The sequence below is a fragment of the Apostichopus japonicus genome, chromosome 18 (genome assembly GCF_037975245.1).
Source record: "Apostichopus japonicus isolate 1M-3 chromosome 18, ASM3797524v1, whole genome shotgun sequence".
Classification (NCBI taxonomy): domain Eukaryota; kingdom Metazoa; phylum Echinodermata; class Holothuroidea; order Aspidochirotida; family Stichopodidae; genus Apostichopus; species Apostichopus japonicus.
Window position 1 is genome coordinate 3,580,001 of NC_092578.1, and position 24,119 is coordinate 3,604,119.

General features: G+C 36.9%; 2 protein-coding genes across 4 annotated transcripts in view; one reads left to right on the top strand and one right to left on the bottom strand.

Annotated features, from left to right (window-relative positions):
- Positions 1 to 24,119, bottom strand: part of LOC139958592 (neuropeptides B/W receptor type 1-like) — a 30,183-nt gene that overhangs the window by 3,159 nt on the left and 2,905 nt on the right. Inside the window, exons 1-3 of one of the 3 annotated variants that reach the window (XM_071955753.1) lie at positions 21,958 to 22,014; positions 21,778 to 21,874; positions 1 to 2,007 (exon numbers count right to left, since the gene is read on the bottom strand). The exon at positions 1 to 2,007 is cut by the window's left edge and continues 3,159 nt beyond it. In XM_071955753.1, the coding sequence (XP_071811854.1) occupies positions 1 to 1,089 (1,089 nt within the window). In that variant the 5' untranslated portion in view covers positions 1,090 to 2,007; positions 21,778 to 21,874; positions 21,958 to 22,014. Of the gene's footprint in view, positions 2,008 to 8,256; positions 9,169 to 21,777; positions 21,875 to 21,957; positions 22,015 to 24,119 lie in introns of those variants that run through there. The other 2 variants (XM_071955752.1, XM_071955750.1) reach the window with 2 other exon arrangements.
- Positions 15,058 to 17,810, top strand: LOC139958330 (uncharacterized). Its single transcript, XM_071955318.1, has 2 exons — positions 15,058 to 16,803; positions 17,750 to 17,810. The coding sequence occupies exon 1, from the start codon at positions 15,182 to 15,184 to the stop codon at positions 16,085 to 16,087; it is 906 nt and encodes a 301-aa protein (XP_071811419.1). The 5' UTR covers positions 15,058 to 15,181; the 3' UTR covers positions 16,088 to 16,803; positions 17,750 to 17,810.

Consider the following 24,119-nt stretch of genomic DNA (forward strand, 5'->3'; position numbering starts at 1 on the left):
AACTTCTCTCTTCTTACGGCGACCCTTGATAGAGCGTATAGAACGCACTGATCTGATACTGCGCATAATGCGTGATTTCTCTGGTACTCTGGAGCACTGGCATGTGAGGATTAACTTGAAGATAACTTTAAAATGAGGGTGTTTAGTCGCGTAGATGAATGGATTGATGCAACTGTTCACAAGGAAGATGGCGGCTGTCCAGGGCGTTAGGGGATCCGAAGGCGGAATGAAAAGTACCATTGCATATGGTGTGATACAAATGAAAAACGCGCACACAACGTAAAAGAGGTTACGCGTGATTTCCAACTGTCGTCTGCTGAGCCGCTTACGTAAGTCCGCATTGGGGTCCATACTGGCAGGGTTGGCGTTGCTAGGCATGGACGTGGTTGATATTTCTGACTGCTCCGTGATGATCTTGGCATGCTCTCTGATATGACAGAAGATGAGAATGTATGTGGTTACTATGGTAATCATTGGTATGGGGTAAAATATGGCCGCTTGCAACATACTGTAATAGTCAGAGAGTTCGTGCGTGGTTTTATGCGTACATGTCGCGTATTTCCTTGCGTAACCCAGCTCTCCTAAACCAGCCAATGGTGGGACGAGGGCCGTGAAGAGAGGAATGAGCCAAACGATAAGTACCATCATCGTTATATTCTTCCTGGCGAAGAATGTGCGGTACCTGCGTACAGGTCGTGTGATGAGATACCAGCGGTTAATACCAATGGCTGCAAGTGTATACACACTGCAACCTGCACAGGTAAATAATATAAGTCCAGCGCCTCTACAAATCCATTCTTCAAGGGGATATTTCTCTTGATTCCCGTCTAAATTTAAAAGTCCGACCACATTGAAAGGCAGCATCAAACACGTAAGGCAATCGGCGATACTCAAATTTACAACAAACACGTTCGTTATCGTCCGAAGTTTTCTAGAAAGTAACACTGCAAGGATCACGAGGGAGTTGCCAAGGAGACCAGTGAGAGCGAGTATGCCGTACACTATAGCTATAATTATACGTTGTACTCTATAGTCTTCAATCTTATATGGCCTTTCCAGGTCCATCCCTGCATCGAGGGAACCATTCATGATGTAACCTACGAGCGATTTAATCGCCTCGGTGTTCGATAACGACGGTATTCGATTATAGATTAATTGTCCATAGATGCGTGTAAAACCGACTCGGAAGCGCAGATCACGAAGGTTTTCAAAACAGAAAGGTGAAATTTTCTAGACGAACAAAAACAGTTGTCTTTCACTAAATTGGTCAAAAAGAAAACACATCTATCACATATTGGAAGTAGTCTGGTACCTGTCAGCACCCTTCAGCAACCGATTTCACCATTAGGAAGAAAAATATCCTTCAAATAAGAAGTCACTTTCTGAACGATGTTGCTCAGATTCTTATCTCGTTTTTCTTTTCTTTGTGTGATCTTGAACAGGAAGCTTTTGAGAGATAAAGCTAGAATACTTTTATTTGCACAAACCGCCGCTGAAGGAAGCCACTTCTTCTACACACACGATAAGTAAAAGTGCTCTTATCGTTAAATCCACAATGAACCGATTTCCTCGAGTAAATTTAAAAATTTTTACGCTTGATTTGATTTAAAGATAATAAGTTGATTTCAAAAACCAAATCTTGTTTCTAACGTGTTTTTTTGTGTCTAAGTACAGTGTACATGTAGACAAGAGGCCGCTTCCTGAGTGGTTGTTCAATTAGGCAACGAACAAACAAATCGACGGGTCAATTAATGTGGGAAAGTAGAAATAGATGATTCAGGCTTGAAGATCAATAAAAAATTAACGACTTTGAGCCACGAGTTTTCTTCCCTCTGTCCGTTCCTACCGAGTCGCAAGTAATGAATGGTAGGCTAGGCTAGGGTTATGTAGCACCATTAAAAACGAACGCTTTCAGCAAAATTCACAAGTTTACACGACACAGTGTAAACTTCGATCAGGTGGGTATATGACGTCACTCGTTGTTTATTTCTTCACTGTTCTGAAGGACTGAAAAAGGAAGAGACAACAGTGTTAGAAGAGTTACATAATACCTGAAGTAAACATTGATAGAGGACTTATAGTTGGGTGTTAGCATCAATATTAATTATATGTACCACTTTCATTAAAATATTTACAATTATTACCCACATCAGAACACAGAAGCAGTGGGTATATATTTAATGCTCACATGATCACAGCTTGGAGTGTTATGCTATTTAGCTATGCAAGTGTTAGAATACTGTTTTTTTTTCAAAAACAAAATTTGAATTAAGAGCTGTAAACGTAAAGAAACAGTTTAAGTTTTTTGGAAATTCTGACAGGAATGTTCATACAGCAAGTTTTAATGAAAGTAGTCGTTTGTTAGGAATAATCGGCTGAAAAGCGAAAATTTATTGCCGACTCATCCAATAAAAAAGCGAAGTTTCTGTCGTTTCGAAATCCAAATGTTTGAATATATGCAGAATTTATGTATGATATGAAACTTCAACCACTAAACACCTTGAAATGCACAACTATGTATGCAGTGATATTTTGGAACCTTCTATACAGTTTCTGTGCCATTAGTTTCTTCTCCCCTGGGAATAGTGAATATGTAATATAAGCACTAAGCTTTAAATGACGTCACACATTATTCGACGACAAGTGGTTAAGCGCTTGCGCAATGGACACTGCGTATTATCTTAACATATGACTACGCCACACGATACTAATCGTTTGAAATTGTTTAAATGGTTAGAGAAGAAACTATACAGAAAGATGGCAACACTGGTGTGAAACACGCGCGCATTGAAATTAGCACCTCGCATTAATCGCGTAGTGCTATACAGTACTCGGGTACAGTGCATGTCCGCTTCACTGTCGCTTTAATGCGATTTAGGCATAACCCCCTTGCAAATATGGCGCGGTGTTGAATCGCAACGGTGTTATTCGATGGTCGTCTGGGCATGATGACAGCACTCATAGATTTCCCGCCTACTACATTCGATCAAGCACACTTCATCATTCGTTCAGGCGGAAGCTGTGCAGCCTATACGCTACAGACCTGTTCACGAGGTCAGAGGTTACCATACCCTAATTATACAATGTACATTTAAATGCTGTTATCATTTAGCGCGTAACAATAATATTACCACCCTCGATAATATCGTTCTAGAGCAAAGTCTGGAAGACCTTAAACTCGTGGTATATAGTTCGAGGGCAGTTTTTACGCAATATTACAATGATGAAATATGATAACTGCATGGGTTTGTAATCAATTTTAATTATTCGGGCAGCTATTAGGTTACTATATACAACAGGTTTAATATGACCAGCATGTATAAATATGCAGATCATCATATCGCCTATATTATGTTTCTTTAACGATGTGAAAGTAAAAAAACCGGTTATCAATTGTTTGTTTTTATATTGAATATCGATTAAACAATTGAACTTCTGGTATCACATGTCACGTATAATATCCGTATACACAAAACAACAATATCCTTTTATTGTTCGCGTAGTTACTCGTTGGAAGTGTAGCATGTTACGATACTTCCTCTTATTTTACCGATTAACAATGGTATGTCGTCATAAATTCAATGGTGTACTCATGAAAAAATATATCATAATAATATAACGTTTTAAAATGGCGCAAATTTACAGGTGACCAGTTACCTATACGTTTTTTCCAAAAAAAATATACCTTCCTATAGAGGTTCTACATTCCTAAGATATATTTCAAAGTTTTAGGAATGGCAAACCAGACAATTAAATACCCTAGGTTAACGGCGTTGATTTACTTCCTCAAAGTATCGGGTATGTGGAGGTGTGTGTGGGTGGGTGGGGGGTGGGGGTGGGGGTTAAATGACATTGACATCCATGGGGATGGGTGTAAATACAGGGGGAAGTGGTGGGGAGGGGGGCAGTAACCTGACTAAATTCATGCCAATGTTTGAAGCTCCAAGATGCAACATAGGCAGGAAGGTGCGAGATGTTTGCTGTACAAGACATACATTACTACATTAAACAAATACCCGAAACTTGTGCAGTTGTAACGTGTTTGTAATTAATTTTGTTTATAGATAACGCAAGCAACATGGTTGACACTTAAGTGTGTGTAGCCAATGTATTAATTAGATGACCCTAACTATATGACACTTTTGTGAGACTATAATGAAACTTCACAAGAAAAAGAAAAAGAAAAAAAAGAGAGCAAAAACAAAACCAAACACAAAGACTTGTCAAAACAAGGGAGGACCCCTCCTCAAGTTATAAATTGTTACAGTTCATTGATTCACAAATAAGGGAGGTCTAATAAACAAGTTATATATTGGTACAGTTCATTGCTTCAAAAACTTCCCTATAGCCTGCTCACACTTTATCTGAGGTCGTGACTACAAATCAAACTTAAACGTGAAAGGGTGGTCGTTTGAATGCCCTTAATTGCATGGCGTCAAGGTAACAGAGAAAATTTCTATAGTGTCGGGCCCACTCAGATTATTATCGAACATCGAGATAAGTATAGGCAGAGTCTATACATAGACACATACAGCGACGTAGCCAGGAAAGGGGGAGGGGGAGTAGTTGCTCCCACTGCTCCTCCCCCCCCCCCCCTGGTTACGTCCCTGGACGCGTATACACGGATTCGCTTTCGTGCAATCAGGTTCGCCGTGGATAGGCTATGTTTTTTTTTTGTAAGGCGCCTTTCTCCCTTTTGAGAAAAAACGAACCACTCAGCTATTTACTCGGTACATATAAGCCTTGTAAGATCACGAATGGGCAAATTGCGGCCCCGTGGGTAGTGGAATCCTGCAGTGGTTTTCGAAAAACTATTTATTCGGTCCGTGGAACTTCAGGCCCATGTACTGCCCCAGTCTTTCATATACGCGCCCTAGCATGATACATTTGGTAAGCGATGAATTTGGCTTGTTTATGTCGATTTTAAATAGAGAATCTTAATGAAATCCATTATGGGATTACTATGTGATAAGGCGATTGTTTGGCTAAGTCTACGAACACAGGTAAGAAGATTGTGGTTGACATACAATGTGACAGCCATTACTATACGATTCTGAAGTCTTTAGTTTCGAGCATAGTTTGGACAAAACAAGCCTCCTCATGCATGACGTGCGTAGTCAACCATACATGACAAGAGATTCCAGGAACAATCCGGGCACCAGTAGTTTAGTGTATTCAATACTAATGTACTTCGGTCTTTACAGTAGTAGAGAACCTAATAGGTTTAGGTTGTGGCGAAACAATGTGTACCTCGCACTGACGTGTCACGTTGATGTTGTAGTTGGATGGTATTGTCAGAAACTTGGAAATTTACAAATTCGCTAATTCTCATTAGTTTACTACCTTCGAGTCAGAAGGGGGCAGAAGCCTAGGTTCTCAACTATTGCCTGTCCACTCCCGCCCTCCCCCTCCCCAAATGGTCAGTAAAATGTTTTGTTTCTTCAGTTAGAAAATAGGGTCTTTCTGCCCCCTGAAAAAAAACGTTGACCATCTTAACAAAGTAGCTACCCCCCCCACCCCCTCCTGCTTCGGGTACAATTCACCAGCAATTGCAAGTTTCAAGTTTGCTACAGCCTGATTGTTGACGATTGTACATGCACTCCGACCAGGTCTATGATATGCAAATGTACTCAAAAGTGAGCAAATTTACCTCCAAACTTATATATGGATTGTATCAAAACAAATTGCTAGATATGCTAAACTGGCCACGATAATTCAAATATATCAAATAAAAATCTCACACGTTTTCTGAACGTCTCATATGGTATATAGCCCGCACTTGCCTGCATGCATCTTAATTTAATGACCCTATTTATGTTCACAACTTGACATTTGAGTGACATATTCAACTAAAGCAAAGAAGTTCTTCACTGAATTTTTACAGCCTATACTTGGCTTTCTAGCATACTCGAGGGTATCAATATACCTAACTGAATAAGGAAATGTAACTATGGGAATCTTTGGACCTTGATTGCACCACGTTAGTAATTTCGACCTAGTTCTCGTTTACTTTAAGTTCGGAAAGTGGACTTTAGAAATTTAATACGTACGTGATCCTGTTCACAAACGTTAGCCTATATGTATACTAAATAAGTACTTCAAGTGGAGTTTGTTTGTTTAATGGAAGAAGTATTTGACTCTAAACTTCCCGAACGTGGTCTCCTATTTTGGTTTAAAATGTTAAGGAAGGAAGAAATCCCAGAAAAAAAAAAGCCAATAACAGACCGAGAAAGCAACTTGAACTCCTGTGCCACGTTGGCCATAACGCTAATGAACGCGGCGCGCGACTTGAAAAGTTGCACTGCAATGTCTCAGGAATGTATCGATTAAACAATACAACACATTATCAATTAGACAGAATTGTACTATACGTGTAGCACCTCCCTGGGTACATGAGAGCGATCTCTCACTCACTCACCCCCCCCCCTCCCCCACCCACCCTACCTCTCTCTTTCTCTCTCTCCGTCTTTCATGCATTGAATAACTTCATAGAAGTTAACTTTACTGTTATCAAAGCATCAAACAACCGAGTTGTTTTTGAGTTGTGGCAGATTTTTTTTTTGTAGGTAAGCGTGGCCCTTTAACCATTAGTTAACGTGTCACACGTCTGTTTGCCCTGCATGTACTGTGTCTGCCCCTGGTCCCCTCCCCTAATCCCCTCGACTTGCTGTCCTTCAAAGTACTCAGTCATTTCAGCATTATACCATTCAAGCATGAGACAGCTCACTTATTATTGTATGATCGTAACTAATTTCACTTGAACAGGTCAAAGGTAACTTATATTGCCCTAAAGTTTACTAGCATGCTCAAACTGTTACAACTATCGTCGTAGATATTATTTTCAGGAAGCTATTAGCAGTCAAGTTTATCGTGAAAACATTGGAAGGGAATCAAATCAGATGTATCAAAGTCTCCATTGGCGTCCCATACAACTTTTTTTCTTAAATGTGACATTTATAGGTTGTACTCATGTAACCAGTTTTGATCTATATAGCATATATGGTGTCAAATATCAGTGACCCAGCTAAAATACAATTTGTGTTCATGTATTCTTTGCAACTACTGTACATCCTGTTTAAAAATCTTCATAGATGGAGTCATAAAAGCACGAATTGCATTGGAGTGAGTAACTTCATGATCGGATACGATGTAAGGTATAATCTCATGTAAAATCAACCGGTTGTGATGACTCAATTGTAACAAAAAGGTTTCAGTCACGAAATGAGCCGCCAAAGCAGTGAGTGATTTAAAGCGTTCAAGTCACAATATATTTGAAACATTAGTTCAACCGCCCCCCCTACTCCCCTCCAGAGTCCTCCCTTCCAAGAGTTACGTACCGCAGTTGTTTAATTGTGGTAGCCATTTTTTACTACAATAACATCAAGTACATAACCAAATTCTATCTGTGTAAAAGTAAACCCGGGGGTTGGGTTAAATCTGTCTATAAGTATAAGGAAAACATCGGTTTCATTATCGGCTAAGGGTTACCTGCTGGCTTTGAGTTGTATACCGAGTTAACTTCTTTGGACAATAGTATCAGTTTACTACAAGCTAATTAACTGGGTACACCATATAGGCCTATGGGTACACCATATATACCTATTGGTATATCCTATAGGCCTATTGGTACACCATATAGGCCTATGGGTATACCATATAGGCCTATGGGTATACCATATAGGAATATGGGTACACCATATAGACCTATGTTACACCATATGGGCCTGTTGGTACACCATATAGGCCTATTGGTACACCATATAGGAATATGCATGGGTATACCATATAGGCCTATGGGTACACCATATTGGCTTATGGGTACACCATTTAGGCCTATGGGTATACCTTATAGGCCTATGGGTATATCATATAAGCCTATGGCTATACCATATATGCCTATGGGTTTACCATATAGGCCTATGGGTACACCATATAGGCCTATGGGTACACCATATACTTATGTTGTTCATTATGAATCTGCATTTGAAGTCCCGGACAGGGAGCAAGGAACCATGAAGCTATGACTAAAGTTTCTCAATTCTTCGGAAAAGACAATTGCTGTAGTCTAATTTACGTTTGTATGTAAGAAGAAGAGATATTACATTTGAAACCCCGAGTGATATGCAATGAACCCGTATAGTGACGGTAGGCTAACTTTATTCGAATTACACTAAAGAAGAAAAAGAAAAAACTTATCCAGTTAAATATGAGTGCCGTACGAAAGTATGAACATTCCATAGATTGCTGAATACTCACCAGTATTTCACCTGAGTTCTGTTTTATATCCAAACCAAACGCAAAATACTGCAGCACTCTCCGCTCTCTTTCTCTCTCTCTCCCTTCTTACAAATGCATCATGTTAAAACTTTAATAAAATCAAACCCTTGAACAGGTTCTACAGAAAGAAGTCCTCGGTTCACTGATAACGATGGGTTTTTCACAATCACTTGAGAAAAAAGAATCAGCATACGTTATGAGTGTCACAAGAAGGCGAACGATCGGTTCATGTCAACAAAACTGCTCGTAAAAGACCGTAAATTCGTTCAAGCGTAATATTAGGCCAAGCGAATCCTCTGTCCAAATAACTTGACTTTTTCAAAGGAAACTATAACTAGTCACTGTCAAGCTTGTTGAGTGTGTCGTCCAGCTCCCTCACTGGTATTGACTGCTCGAGCGTAACGAGTAAATAATACGTGTTTACACCCTCGTGCCTCTATATTGCTTTACCGCAAACTTTAGAAGAAAACTAAAACAGACTCGCGGCTTCAGTAGTTTTCCGTGGAATGGGTTTTCACCGGTGAAGCTATTCAATGAAACAGAAACCGGAGATGTCAAATAAATAACTTTGCTTTCTTTCCTCTTTCGGAATTGAATAAGCTGTACTAACTGCACGCTCTCTATATAAAGTCAATTGAACCAATGATATATTGCACACCACAGCAATAGCTTATATGTTCCTAAATAGATATATTGTGTGTTATTCCCATTTATTTAAAGGTGTGAGTCATCGCATTAAATATTGTTCAATTTGATATGGCTATAATATAACACGAAGATATTAAAGTATCCTTAATATTTCAATATTTGATGTGTCTTGTTGCAAGTTTCGCGCTTTTACCGGAGACACTCCTATATAGTCGACGAGCCTCACATATCCTTTTGATCATGCGTGGAGGAGAGTAAACAAGTTTCTGTATGGAAACGTACTTTGAAGGTCATAATTCAAGCAACCCTAGCTCTCTTTGGTAGTGATTTAGCAAATGTATCACTTCCTGTGAGTTACGTACTACGTGTATATATGGGTGTTGCAAGAAAGTGCAAATAAATGGTATGTTATAATATCTGTATGATACCAATAACCATAAACCAAGAGACAATGGTGCCTCCCTCATTGGTCATATATGGACAAGTCATTTCATTCTGGCATGCATTGGTTCAATACTAGTACAGACATTATAGATTTAGCCAGAGCCTCTATGATTTTTAATTTATTATCTGGTCAAATCATTCTGGACAGCTCCGCCTCTTACATACCAATGATTTTGGGAACATCTGGTAAAATTAAACCTCTGGCGGGGAAAATATTACCAAGGATTGTTCATGGACGCTCTCAACTATATGTAATATATATTATATTAATATATATATATATATATATATATATATATATAGAATATATATATATATATATATATATATATATATATATATATATATATATATAAATTACCGATGTAATTTACTTTTAAATGAATGTTGTTCACATGGTATAAATATTCACATTTAAAAGCGAAGCCGGAGATGTTCAGGATTAACATCTGTGCTGGATTGGAATATGTTAATCCTAGGGGATGTTGTGTTAATGCGATAATGGATAAAACATTGTTGAAATAGCTTAACGCACGACATCATTTGGGATATCTCTATATCTGGGTGGAACATATACATATTTCTATATATGGTAATTTAATGGCTTTGCATAACGTATTCTCAACCAGTAGAGTCACTGTGGTCGACTAGTATACGGACTTCGGTCTGTGACACAATTAGGTCCGGTGTTCGATTCCTACCTTCGTCTGAAACCGGTCGTGATGTGCAACATATTTAGTGTGTTTTGAATGTATATATATATATATATATATATATATGGTAATTTAATGGCTTTGTATAACGTATTCTCAACAAGTAGAATCACTGTGGTCGACTAGTACGGACTTCGGTCGTGACACAATTACGTCCGGTGTTCGATTCCTACCTTCGTCTGAAACCGGTCGTGATGTGCAACATTTTTGGTGTGTTTTGCATGTATATATATATATATATATATATATATATATATATATATATATATATATATATATATATATATATATATATATTACTCAGATATGGTTGTGATTCACGAGGGTATGAAACACCATTCAATGTATGACTGATACTAGCCTACGTAAGTTTCCCTTTTTCTAAGATGACTCAAGGTTTTGATTCAAAATTAACAATGACATGGCATTTTCCTAGATATTTCGTCATGTACTAACAGTTCGAATTCGTACAACAATAAAATGTGTCCTTCCTTTTTCCTTGGTAGGAAGTTATTATACTACTGACGAATGACTTCTGGTCATATATCACCATGCATTTGAATATTTCCATTTATAGTCACAAGGATGAAATTCAACATGAGTTCAACATCTTAACCTTTCTAAGCTTATACGCCTATACCCAACTTTGGGAATAAAACACTCGTTTTTACCCTGATTTTTGGGCCTGTTTTATAAATTGGGACTAGAGAATACTGCTTTGAACGGTAGGCCTGTGCTGTCAATGATAACTCAGTGCCTCCTATTCACAGCTGAATGAAACCTTGAAAACTGTCCCATGTTCAAAAGGTGGCATAAAAATTTGAGAAGTACATTAAAGCCTATCTTGGGATCGACCGTTTTAGGTACCGCACCACAATTAGAGTAGTGCACATCCGCCTGAGCGGTTAAGCATTGTCGGAAAATAGACCTAAACGGACCTACTGTGTTGATTTTGTTGACATTTTCTCAGTCATCACCATTCTAATTAATGCTTGGTTGTTGAAGAGGATGAAATAAATTATTGATGGTCTAAACGAGAACTCCTCATCTCCATCAGTTGGTATAGAACCATCTTTCGTTCTTACCACTGGTACATTGATAAAGGTCATCAATATTGGGCCCAAATAATGGTCAAGTAATGGTCAATTAAGGTCCAACTGCAACAGGTTTAAAATTCTAAAAGGAGATCCAGAACCATCACGAAAGTACTTTTCAATAAAACTGTATATAGCAAATTTTAGCATGCTCAAAGTTGGGGCTAATAACGATGATCATAAATATTACCCAAATAACTCCAATGCACATAGGCCTATATAAACATCGTAACAGCAAGACGTATTCAAATCGGAAATCTTTGTATACAATGTGGGGGCGGTCGATCAAATCATTGAAATTATTGACATGTTAACCTGCAGTGCGGTTTACCAAACGATAAAAATGACTTGTTTATGTTAATCATTCATGTGAGAAGATGCCTTGCTTCCTCGTATATATGAAGTCTGGATATTGTAGATATAACATTAATGTTACATTTTAATTCGTTGTATATGTTTTACTTCTCATTCTATCATTTTTGTCACGACGTTGGGCATATTAACATTCACACCTGCCTTTTAAATTTTAGAACTGAAACGAACATTACCCATTTACATCAAACCCGTATCCAGGTTGGGGCACAGGGGTGGGGAGGGAGCTGCCCAATTCACACCACTGTGCCCCCCCCCCCATCTTTGCCGACATCATGCAAAGTAGAAACTTCACAAGTTACAGGACATATAAGAGTATTGTGCCTCTTCTTAAATTGTAGGTGCCCCTCCTTAAGATTCTGGTGCCCCTCTAACTAAGATTTGTTGGCTTCGGGCCTATTTTACATCGCAAGATGAAGATGGAATCTTTAATCAGGAGTCACTTGTCTAATCCACAACTGACAAGTATCGAGCCCTTTCCCCTTCCTCTCCCTACACCGTCCCGTTCACCCCTTTCCCATTACTACCCACAATGTAACCACGATGAAAAAAGCACTGCGTTTTTCCAAAAAAAAATAGCAAAAGATCGACAAAGACTCCAAGGATCGCCATAAATAATCAAAGGGGATCATGAACATAGAAATTTCAACGATACTAATGGAGAAACTATATAGGCCTACAAGAATGTAATCGAAAGAAGTCAGAGATATAAATGATTGCATATGATGCTTTTGGCGTTCATATATATAGACAATGGGCAATGACTATAATATCGTGAACGTTTAGTCACGCATATTATTTACTAGTATTGCAAAAACCGAAATAGCCAACTTTTTACTGAACTGCTTACTCAATCCTTACTCTTACTTACCCAAACCCCATCCCACCCACCTAACTATAACCCCACTTTATCCCATCCCGATCGTACCACTGCAAAATTGTCCTATATATTTACAAATGGATTCTTTACACTTTACATCTTAACTTATCATCTTGTACTTTTATATTATAGTTTACTTTTCTGTTACAGTTTCATCATAACTTCGGACCAATTGGTGTCCGTCTTATGCATATTGGTCAAAGTGCGTAGCAATAGGCGCTTCAAGCAGTTCGTTGAAACTGGCTCCCAGTGTTCGCTCCCCCCCCCCCCCCCCCAAAGAGTTGGTTCCGACATTTTGACTCAACGTATCACAACTGCCAGTCAAGTAGCAGAGTCAGACAGAGCATTGTTTGCTTTGTTTTTAAATTAACGTCATTTGTGTCAAGTGTACTTTAGATGAAGTAAGGATGAATGGCCCCAGCTTTCACTCTTGCATGGGGGGTGGGGTGGGGGGGGGTGAAAACCTAGCTTCGCCACTGACATTAGTCTTCGGGGTTAACCTTTATCTTCTTTTTCTTTCAAGTTTCTCTCTGGTCACATTGTACCTGGGCACTGAACCGGCTCAAGTTTAACTGTAACAAAACATTTACATGGTATACGAATTCCTTACGAGTCAATAAATTACAGATCCAAGGCGTTTGATACTCAAGTAGAAAATATGGCACTATCCATATAGTTTTGGTTAAATAACTATTAATTGGATAGCGTTGTTTGTGTGTTTGTGTGTGTTGTTGTGTGTATATAATGTCCGAGCTCAATCTTAAGGTCATTTCCTTGGCCTATTTGCCTTGACAATTTTTGTTTTCGTTCCCAGTGACAAAAGAAAACTCGCATAGATGTAGCCTGGTATACCCGTATGAGAAGTGTAGTATTTCGTGCGGAAATGAAAAGTTGGTCTATTTTCATCTGTTCTACCATTTTGAACGGATAAAGTTTCATATAAACAGTTCTTTGCATTGCGTCATAGGTTACGACCGATGGTTTCATGAACCTTAACAAGAAACTTAAACCCAACCATCAGTACTATCCTCTTTACTTTTCTCTTTATTCTTTTGGAGGTACCAGGATTGTGGTCTTCTTCGGATATACCGGGTCAAAGACTTTAACAAGTCTAAAATTAAAGACATCACAAACCATTGCTCTTAAAGGTATGCTGTTTTGGCCCCAAATATGCTAGATATTATAAATATGGTCATAGCTTTGGTCATAATTCTTAAATTGGTTTTATTACAACCTTGGAGGGAATTTTCCTCACTGGGACATTCTGTCATCTTGAATGTTCCTTGAAAATGTCTGAGAACAAATTTCGAGAGTAAAGACCTCCAGGAAAGCACTTTTTGAAAACTTCTAGCACTTATAGCGTGCTATAATTTGGGGCCTGTATTGACTACCTTTAAGTTATATGTTATTTGTCATTTTGTTAATCTCTGGATTCTTATTAAACTGTAAAGTGTAAATGTCTCTTATACCTCACTGAGGTGATGTGGAGAAAAATAAACCGAAATTAAACATGAAATTTAGGTTTTGTTTGAGGGGAGGGGTGTGGCGAACGAAGGAGGGGGGTCACTACTTTATGAAAGGATTTCCTTCACATAAGGTAAATGTGATGTGTGCATGGTTTTATGTCTTACAGGGAGATACTCGCGAATCCCACGCGTCTCCAGAGAGTGGTTTTATAATATGTGAATCATTTATCATGTGGCATTTTCCTTTGCGGTTCACAATATTCGAAATCGGAAATCGATGAGGTCAACAGACATGCGCGCTAACGAACATACCATTGTTACACAAAGTGATATTGTTTGTTATCGCGCAAACGTATATACCTTGATGTAATTAATATATGCGCATAGTAATTGCAACTGAATATATTATGCTGCTAGGCCGTATAAACCAATGAAATAAAACAAATCGAAAACATAGATCTGATGTATACTGAACTTTAAAAACAAAACAGAAAGAACCATGTGAAGTATACAACAATTGTATAATATTATTTACTCCATCTGGTGAAGAAGCGACTTGAAATTTGAATGACGAACCCTTATCGACTAATTTCATATCAAGATGAAAAAAAAACAAAAAACGAAAGGTCAACTGAAACAATGTAATTCATTCGAATAAAAATAAATATACGTTTACAAAAACTGTTTTCAACTATAGTTGAAATAAAACAAAACACTAACATCAGAACAATAGAGACGAACAGGAATTAAAAATCCTTTGTTCATTCTGGTTTGCTATAACAATAAAAAAAAATCTCATTATAAGTGGTGTTTCATTATTTGTCTCTACAAATAGCCATGTTTCCTTGTATAGCCTAGGTCATATATTTTGTTGATTATGACTTTCAAAATTTCATAATTTCACTTATATAGTTCCTTTCAATTTATTGTTTGTTTAAACAAGAATGACTACAATCGATAACAGACTGGTAGTGTGAATCTGTATTCGAATTTTGTAGCATATCGTGACCTGTACTCGTACTCCACACCCACCCACCACACCCCATAGGGTTGTATTTGCACTTGATGTGCCCCACACCACCCCATAGGGTTGTTCTTGTACTCGACGTGCTCACCGAGGAACTTGAAACCTATATGTAACATAGATAGGCTACTAGGATAATATTAAGTACTTGGATACTCGCGTTTAGGGCGTTGCATCAAGCCCATGCCTTGCACGAATTCGGGGTTGGAGGAGGCCCCAAACAATTTAAGTAGGGGCAAAATCAATTGTATGTTTATGTATACATGATGGTGACACAGATGGGACGGGTAAATTGTAGACTGCACGAAGCAGAAGGGGAAGGTGGTACGGCCATGGTCAGGCTGCGACGGTGCTGCTCGGGGGAATTATACTTGTACTCATACCAAGGGGCATTCTACTTGTACTCATACTCATACCAAGGGGCATTCTTCTTGTACTCATACTCATACCAAGGGGCATTCTACTTGTACTCGTACTCATACCAAGGGGAATTCTTCTTGTACTCATACTCATACCAAGGGGCATTCTACTTGTACTCATACTCATACCAAGGGGGATTCTTCTTGTACTCGTACTCATACCAAGGGGAATTCTTCTTGTACTCATACCAAGGGGATTTCTTCTTGTACTCATATTCATACCAAGGGGCATTCTACTTGTACTCGTACTCATACCAAGGGGAATTCTTCTTGTACTCATACCAAGGGGAATTCTTCTTGTACTCATACTCATACCAAGGGGCATTCTACTTGTACTCGTACTCATACCAAAGGGAATTCTTCTTGTACTCATACTCATACCAAGGGGCATTCTACTTGTACTCATACTCATACCAAGGGGAACTCTACTTGTACTCATACTCATACCAAGGGGCATTCTACTTGTACTCATACTCATACCAAGGGGCATTCTACTTGTACTCGTACTCATACCGAGGGGAATTCTTCTTGTTCTCATACTCATACCAAGGGGCATTCTACTTGTACTCATACTCATACCAAGGGGAACTCTACTTGTACTCATACTCATACCAAGGGGCATTCTACTTGTACTCATATATCATACCAAGGGGAACTCTACTTGTACTCATACTCATACCAAGGGGCATTCTACTTGTACTCATATATCATACCAAGGGGATCTACTTGTACTCACAATGTTGTACTTGAACTACAAACCTACAAAGTCTGGTAATAACAGTTTGAAACACTGATCAGTGCTGTGTGCGATGTAATGTAAAGACAAAAACAAACTTTAATCCAAGCTAATGCCGACAAGAATGGTTCCGTGTCTAATCAAACTTACAGGATAATATTTGGCCTATACGCTCAACGGCATTTATCTTCTGTTTCCTCTCCATGTTTTTAGTATCTCTTGTTATACACGGTCCTTTCCCAGAAAATACGCTAAGTTGTTGGAAAATGCAGGGCACACAAACTTTCTTTCTGCGAGTTTCAATAAGCGACTTAATTCCTTGGACACGTATCTGATGTTGATTGTACATCAACAGGTCAAAAGGTCACGGAAGCGAAACTCCACTGCAAGGAAATTATACAGTTATAGATCCACGGGGTAGGTAGTACCTCTTATCAGAAACTTATTTATGATATTTTATTTGAAAACAACAAAAACGGTGTCAATATAAGGGATGACAATGTCCGTATAGTATAACTGGGTCAGGACCAATTGTGTCAAAACGTGTACGTGATAGGTGTAAACTGTGGAACGGATATTGCATTATAAACCACAAAATTACACCAAACCACATTAATATTGTGTTTTCGTACAGATAACAACGGAGGACTTCTTCTCGTGGCAGCCATGTATAACTAACTTGTTAACCTTAACTGACCTGAAGCTGACCTTTTGCATAATTTGATCCAGGGTATCTATCAATTTCATGTTGTTCTTTTAAGAAGAAAGTTTGGAAAAAGTTGTAGATTCTACATTAATTTGTAACATTTATACTTAAACGTATCCAGCTTGGACAGTTAGATGAATATCTTTAGCTATGTAAGGTATTTTTTTTTTCTCTTTTCTGTCTTGTTGCTGTTTGTGTTCATTTGTATATTTAATTTTTGTCCTTGTAAAGCGCCATAGAATATCGTTTTAGTTATAGCGCTATATTAATGCCTTATTATTATTATTATTTTTTTTTAATGAACAAAGAATCTTTGCCTTATTATTATTATTCTTATTTTTTTTAATGAACAAAGAATCTTTAATCATGTGTTGGATTAAACTTCCTTTCAGTTTTTGATTCAATTTTAAGGATGCTAATGTACGGTAGCATTACTGTTTACTATTCGTTGATTTTAGGTGTATTCGAAACACAAGCATAGACCTGTATTAATAAGATACGTAGAAGCTAATTCATGCTAACACGCCACTATTATAGCCCTACTTGCGGTACGAATAAAGTTGAATGCATCTTTTGGTGGGACTATTGACAGTCTTTCCGGCAAAACTTGAGAAATACATGCAGTAGACTGACGAAGCAATGATCTTGGTATGACATGACTCATACTACGACAATGTAATGTGAATTCCCTGTAAACACAACAATGTCAGGCGTTTCATAACCGTCAGTGTCACACTAATTTACGAAATGAAAAACCCAGGAACAGTGTGGTTTATAATGTTATCAGCATGGTAATGTCCGTTGTGTCATACAACATTCAGACCGCAAATGAATTGTTTTTATTGTTACAGGTAGGCCTATATACGGTCATTTAGTAATATAATACATGTTATGATAGGTCATATCTGATATGTTTTGGTAATGTATAAAACGACTTGAGACAAGTATTTCTTTTCGTTTTCATATACAGGTATAGCCCTATATACGGTATAATGCCTGTATACATAAGCCATATCTGAGATGCTTTGGTAATGTATAAAACGGCTTGAAGCAAGTACTCTTTCATTGAATATTCATATATGCCTATAAACGGTACCGTTTAATGCCTGTTTCATATGCCACCATTGAGATGCTTTGGTACCGGTAATATATAAAACGGCATGAAGCAAGACTCATTCACTGTAACCATATAGAGCGATTTTCGCACTATGGGAATGCAGAAATTATAGCATTTGATTCGTATACTGACATCTTTCATACCTAAACCTCATCAATATCAAAGGGGCTGTATACGTACGTACCCTATCCGTGCTCATGTTGTTACTCCCCACGTACACACTATACTATGTATGTGTCCCGGATTGAGATCACGTGAGGACATATGAAGCGGAATGTAGCAAATGAAGTCATAAGGTCAATTATATATCCTTTCATAAGGTTATCTATTGTGTTAGTAAAGAACATGGAAGCCTCGTTGGAGCCTAGGGAATTAGGATTACTTCACTGCAGAATGTTATCCAATATTCCTTCCTGTTCCGGACTGTCACCAAATCCGTTTTTGCGTCTTTGTTTTTGTTGATTAGCGAGAATTAAACTACGATCAGTCTAATCCACGAAGTCGAAAACAGCAAATTCACGAAGCTGGTAATTTCTTTCGCTACTCGTCACAAATTTATTTTGAAGCATTGTGTACATTTTGTGGTCGGAGAATATATAATGTTACTACTTGAAGGAAAAAAGGGGTGAGAGAAACATCTCTTTGGACAACCCGCAACCCATCGCCCTATACTCGTTCATATTGTTCAATTATCCCTGCTGCAGTATGACCACCATTCATTTATAACGATAGATAAAACCTTCAACGTGTGATGGTAGATCTCCAATTATTGTCGTGACGTAACGTTTTCCGGCTATATACCTATATGTTGTAGCAGGAAGTTGTAAACGATGTTAAATTACACCGTACAGGGTTATACAAAACCTTTCAACGTTCCTTTGATTAACAACGGTTTAGTATATAACCGGATCATATAGGCTATATAATCAGCGGGAGAGGTTAACAGAGGCCTTCTCCGGCCTAGTTATTTGTTTATTGACCTTTGTTTACATGAAACTGTTCTTTCACAATGGGAAGTTTTCTCTCAGAAGTACCCCCCCCCAGCACTCAGACTCTCACCCCACCACCACCCCCCCCCCCCCCCCAAGACCGTTCAAATTCCGGAGCACGCAGGAGAACTTCGCGTTAGGTCGACAATTTTGCCAAACCAAAACTTCATCATGTTTGATAAAGTTGATTACTAAATAAATTAATCAATGATTCTATGCAGTTCTGAACATTTGGTCGCCCAAACACTTTTCTGTCATTAGCGTGAAATGCATACATTAAATTTATGTCATTATTTGGAAACGAAAATCTTTGCAAGCCAAACTAACCAACTACATGAAACTACATTATCTTTTTATGTGATTCATTGACAATGGATAGGGTAGAATAAACGCAAATACCAAACACAAAAGAAGAACCGGGCTTGTGATGATAACGGTGGTATATATATTAGTGTTTTAATGGTATGCTGCATTGGCCCCAAATATGCTAGATATTCAAATATGGTCACCTTTAGTCAAAATTCTTAAACTGTTTTTATTATAACCTTCGAGGAAATTTTCCTCACTGGGACATTTTGTCATGTTGTGTGTTCCTTACAAATGTCTGAGAACAATTTGGAGAGTAAATACCTCCAGGAATTATTTGTTGTTGAAAACTTCTAGAAATTGAAGGGTGCTATAATTTGGGGCCTATACTGACTACCTTTAACACTTAATTAGTAACAGTTAAAGAGGATTTCCAATACGATTCATTCAGAGGAGAGCGAACCCGGCTACTGGATGACAGTTGGCCACACTTGTTTACACGGTATTAACATGTGACTGTGCGTGATGTGTTTGCGCGTATTTACGCGCGTTTACTTGTCTATATAATAAATGCTGTAAGCGTATATGATTGGAATGTTCAAGAGCTATTACTTCAGGTTCATTTCTTCACTTTATACAGTTGAGAAAGGAACCAGGTGGTTTCGAAATACTCTGGAAATAAATTACATCGTTGGACTCTAGAACTACCTATACAATCATCTGTCTTTTGTATACGGTTCCTTGTTTATTCATCGGTTCTTAAAGGAATAAATAAATAAATATATATATATATATATATATATATATATATATATATATATATATATATATATATATATATATATATATATATATATATATATATACATATACATATATATGTATATTGAAAATAGGCTGAGAACCGATGTAATTTCTTTACATCTATGGGCCAATATTTACAGTACATCGGGAAAGTAGTTGCGTGCCATTTCTAAGTTGATGTCAACCACAAGGTTATACCTGCACCTGGCCCGGATCAAATTTGTCTGTTAAAACAATATCTTGCATATCCTTGATATTTCCTGTAAGAATTTACTTACAAAATATCTTTTTGAAATAAACGTTTTCGCAGACTCCAAACCATTATTCCATTCACTGTACATAATATCCTACTTTAACCATGCACGTACTTGCCTGCAGTGTTTGGCTATAGTATATATATAATAACTTGTTATTTTATAATCTAGTTTGGAGTAAGTTATACACAATAAACAAGTAAGTGATTCACTTTCTTGTGATTTAGTCTTATTGGTCTGCCCCAAACTAATCAACGAATGAATCAATTTCCGTCCAGCTGAAACTCTGAAACCAAATTGAATTCCTCTTATCTCTATTTTACCAGATGAAACTTATAGCGCTCTATTCAGATATAGACAATTATAGTTGGTCATCTATAAGTTGATAACAGGACTAACGCTGTTATTAATTGTTGTTATGACCTTATCTTGCATAATATTGACTACAAATAATGATAGTAATCTTTTCTGCAGAGATTGGATAATTTTCTTCCAGTTATATTTGTTGCCCTTTGTGTAGTAGAGATTGGAATTTATGAATCAAACTTTCTACTGCGCGGTTGTTTAGTAAACAAGTTCGTGCTGTCTGATATGTTAAATGATTGGTCACGTGAAGTACGAAATAGTAAAGGATCATCGGTTTTGCCCCAAATATGCTAGAAATCGAATTATGGTCACTCTCATGAAAACTACACTCCACCTTTAATTGTTATCATTATTAATATGATTTTCTTGCTTTACAAATTTGTATATGACTTCCAGTCAGTTTTCCGTTGTTGAAGACTTAAAAGCATATCTTTGAATAATCACTTGCAATCCTAATTAATGCTATTTCAAATCAAACCATCTCTCATGTAGTGTTTTATGTATAATGTTATATATTTTCTATATATAATATTATATGTATCCCACTGCGTAAAACACTACATGTGTAATACTAAATATATATATATATATATATATATATATCTATATATATATATATATATATATTTATCTATATAAACTATATATGCGGTATACATTTAAATGTTGGCATATTTACATATGTATTGTATATAATAAACTACATATTTGTATCAAGTTACATTATATTAATTGTACTTGTCGTATAAATTATCGACTTGTACTTTTAATCGTCGATTGGAGTTGGTAGGTCAAGTGTCCGTGTAATGCCAGACTGTTGGTCCGCATAGAATAAGAACGGAAATCGTCTTGAAATTGGGAAGCAGGTCTAATTACCTTATAATTAGACACGTTTGCAGGCGACAGATATTACGTTAAGCAAAAATATACAGATCAAATGAACAATAATAATATCGATAACGGAAATATTAAAACAATATATTTTAATGTGAACGTATTCTGTTCTACAGGTAGATCATAGACTTACAGTGTGCATGGTAGGTAAAGTTTAGCTAAATAAAGATATCAATTGTGTCAACTTTGTTATTTAAATGATATGGTAGTGCTATTCAACAAATAAAAGAGTAAATACATAAAAAAAAAATAAAAAAAATAAACTTACGAATGCCATAAAGAGTTTGGTAAGAGGCGGAACAGTACTACAGGTACACCACGTTGAACGTATATATACGTTGCAGCCCAGACAAAACATTCAAAACCTAAAATAGAAAAAAAGAGATGAAGAATAGAAGATAGCCTACCATTCTGTTCAAGAAAAGATAAATGCGTGTACTCTACATACCCTTGTTGTAGGTTTATAGCCGTGTGTTTGAACAAGTCAATGCTACAATACAGTAATTCATCACATGTTATAGAGAGAAAAACTATATGGCGTATACATTGCGCACGCGTAGCTGAAAGTGCACTGTGGTAATGTACTAACCATCTGAACACCTCAATTAAAATCAGTGAACTATGAACAAAGTGTCGGACCTCTTACAGGAAATTCCGTGTTTACCTATACCGTCAAAGAATCCTTGATGCATTTTTTTAAAAGAATTTAATCTTCTCCTATATATACGCTTGGTATCAAGGTGACCTCTTTGTGTGTAATGGTACTTGCGATATTTGCAAATGACTCTACCAGCAATATTATCATGGAACGCGAAAATAGTCAATCTGCGCGCTCTAGAAAGGAAACAGCCGTGACGACAAGAAAAAGAGAGAGCAAAAAGAGAAATAAAAAAATCAGATAAAAAAGAGATGAAACTGCCTGTGTGACTGATACTATGGGGTTGAATATCTATAAATAAAAATACATAAATAGGTATAGAAACCTATAGTAGTTTACTAGTAGTACATGCACGCGTTGTACTTTTTACCATTAGTACAAGCATACGCCGTTTACAAGGGACGATAACCCGTAACTCGAAGGCGATCAAGAAAGTCATAAAATACAACCAAGTATTATATATATGACAAGTTCATAATACATTGTAAACAAGTTTATTTCAGCTCATAAAAGTTTTTATCTTTTCCTATATTGAGCTGCACCTGAGGAAGTGACCTAACTAATTGGGGTGTTATAGACAATATAGTATTCCAGGCACTTTAATTGACTCGGAGTCTCGGATGTTTACGGGTCATTTCTCAAAAAAAAAGAAGTGGTACAGAAATACAACCTCCATTGATAGCAGTGTATTTTAAGGTCAACAACATAATTATCAGGAAATCAAAGATTGTGCTTAAAGGGTTCCTTTCAGCATATATTCAAAATACGCGAAAGCAAGGTGTCAGGTTCGGGAGGGAGGGGGTAGGATATTATATTATTATATTTGCAAATCATTTTTACAAATGAATCGAAACAGTTGAATAGTGTAAATTAAATCAACGATATCCTCATAACCTCGCAAAATACTCCTTGAAGTGCCCTTTTTATTTTTCAAAACTTGTTTTAAACGTTCAATTTTTATCGTCTTCAGTTAACATAAAGCACAAATTCCGTTTCCAAAGAAAGAACTTGAAAAGGCCTATGAATATTCATATATATATATATATATATATATATATATATATATATATATATATATATATATATATAACTATATATATATATATATCTATATATATATATATATATAAACTGATATATATAAACTGATATATATATATATATAAACTGATATATATATATATATATATATACCGATATATATATATATATATATACCGATATATATATATATATATATATATACCGATATATATATATCTATATATATATTTATATATATATAAGTTTCCGCTTAGAAGTTTCCACTAAAATGATTGTCAAAGAACACATTGCACTAATTCTATAGCATACCTAAATTGCTTTCCGATAAATTTTTTGGGAGGAAAGATTATAAACTAATGTTTCTTGTAATAATTTATTAAAAAGGATTCCTTTCTCAAGGCCGTATCGCATGTATGACGATCTTGCAGAAACTAACCTTGAGAAGATTGATGATAAAATATTGTGTACTGCCGATTATTCTCTATCATTGAACTGTATTTCGTGATTAATTTCTTGGTTCATAAAACATAATTTTAATTCAGAGTATAAAGTGTCCAGACAGTAAGTTGTGTGCCTCGGGCACTACTAGGGTTATACTCCCTGAATAGAGATCCGTAGCGGCAATGGCGGCAGGGACGGGAATTGCTTTTATGTATATACCAAAACCATCTATTATTAAATCAGTTATAATGTGGTTAAACAGTAATTTGAACATTACCGATTCCGGTGATTATTTTGGATTTTTTTTCGCAATAGCCCGGAGGGTGTTAGAAGGGATGAGGGGGGGGGGCGGGATTGATGGCGATTGATGGGATTGATCATATTTACCTACGATATTGGGGTAAATTTTCCCGTTCTCTACAATTAGGCTGAAGTAAAAAGGTTAGGTTGATCATCCTTTCAAGTTA

Excerpts from the sequence above, each read along its gene's own strand:
- LOC139958330 (XM_071955318.1), top strand. The coding sequence starts at position 15,182 with ATGATGGTGACACAGATGGGACGGGTAAATTGTAGACTGCACGAAGCA.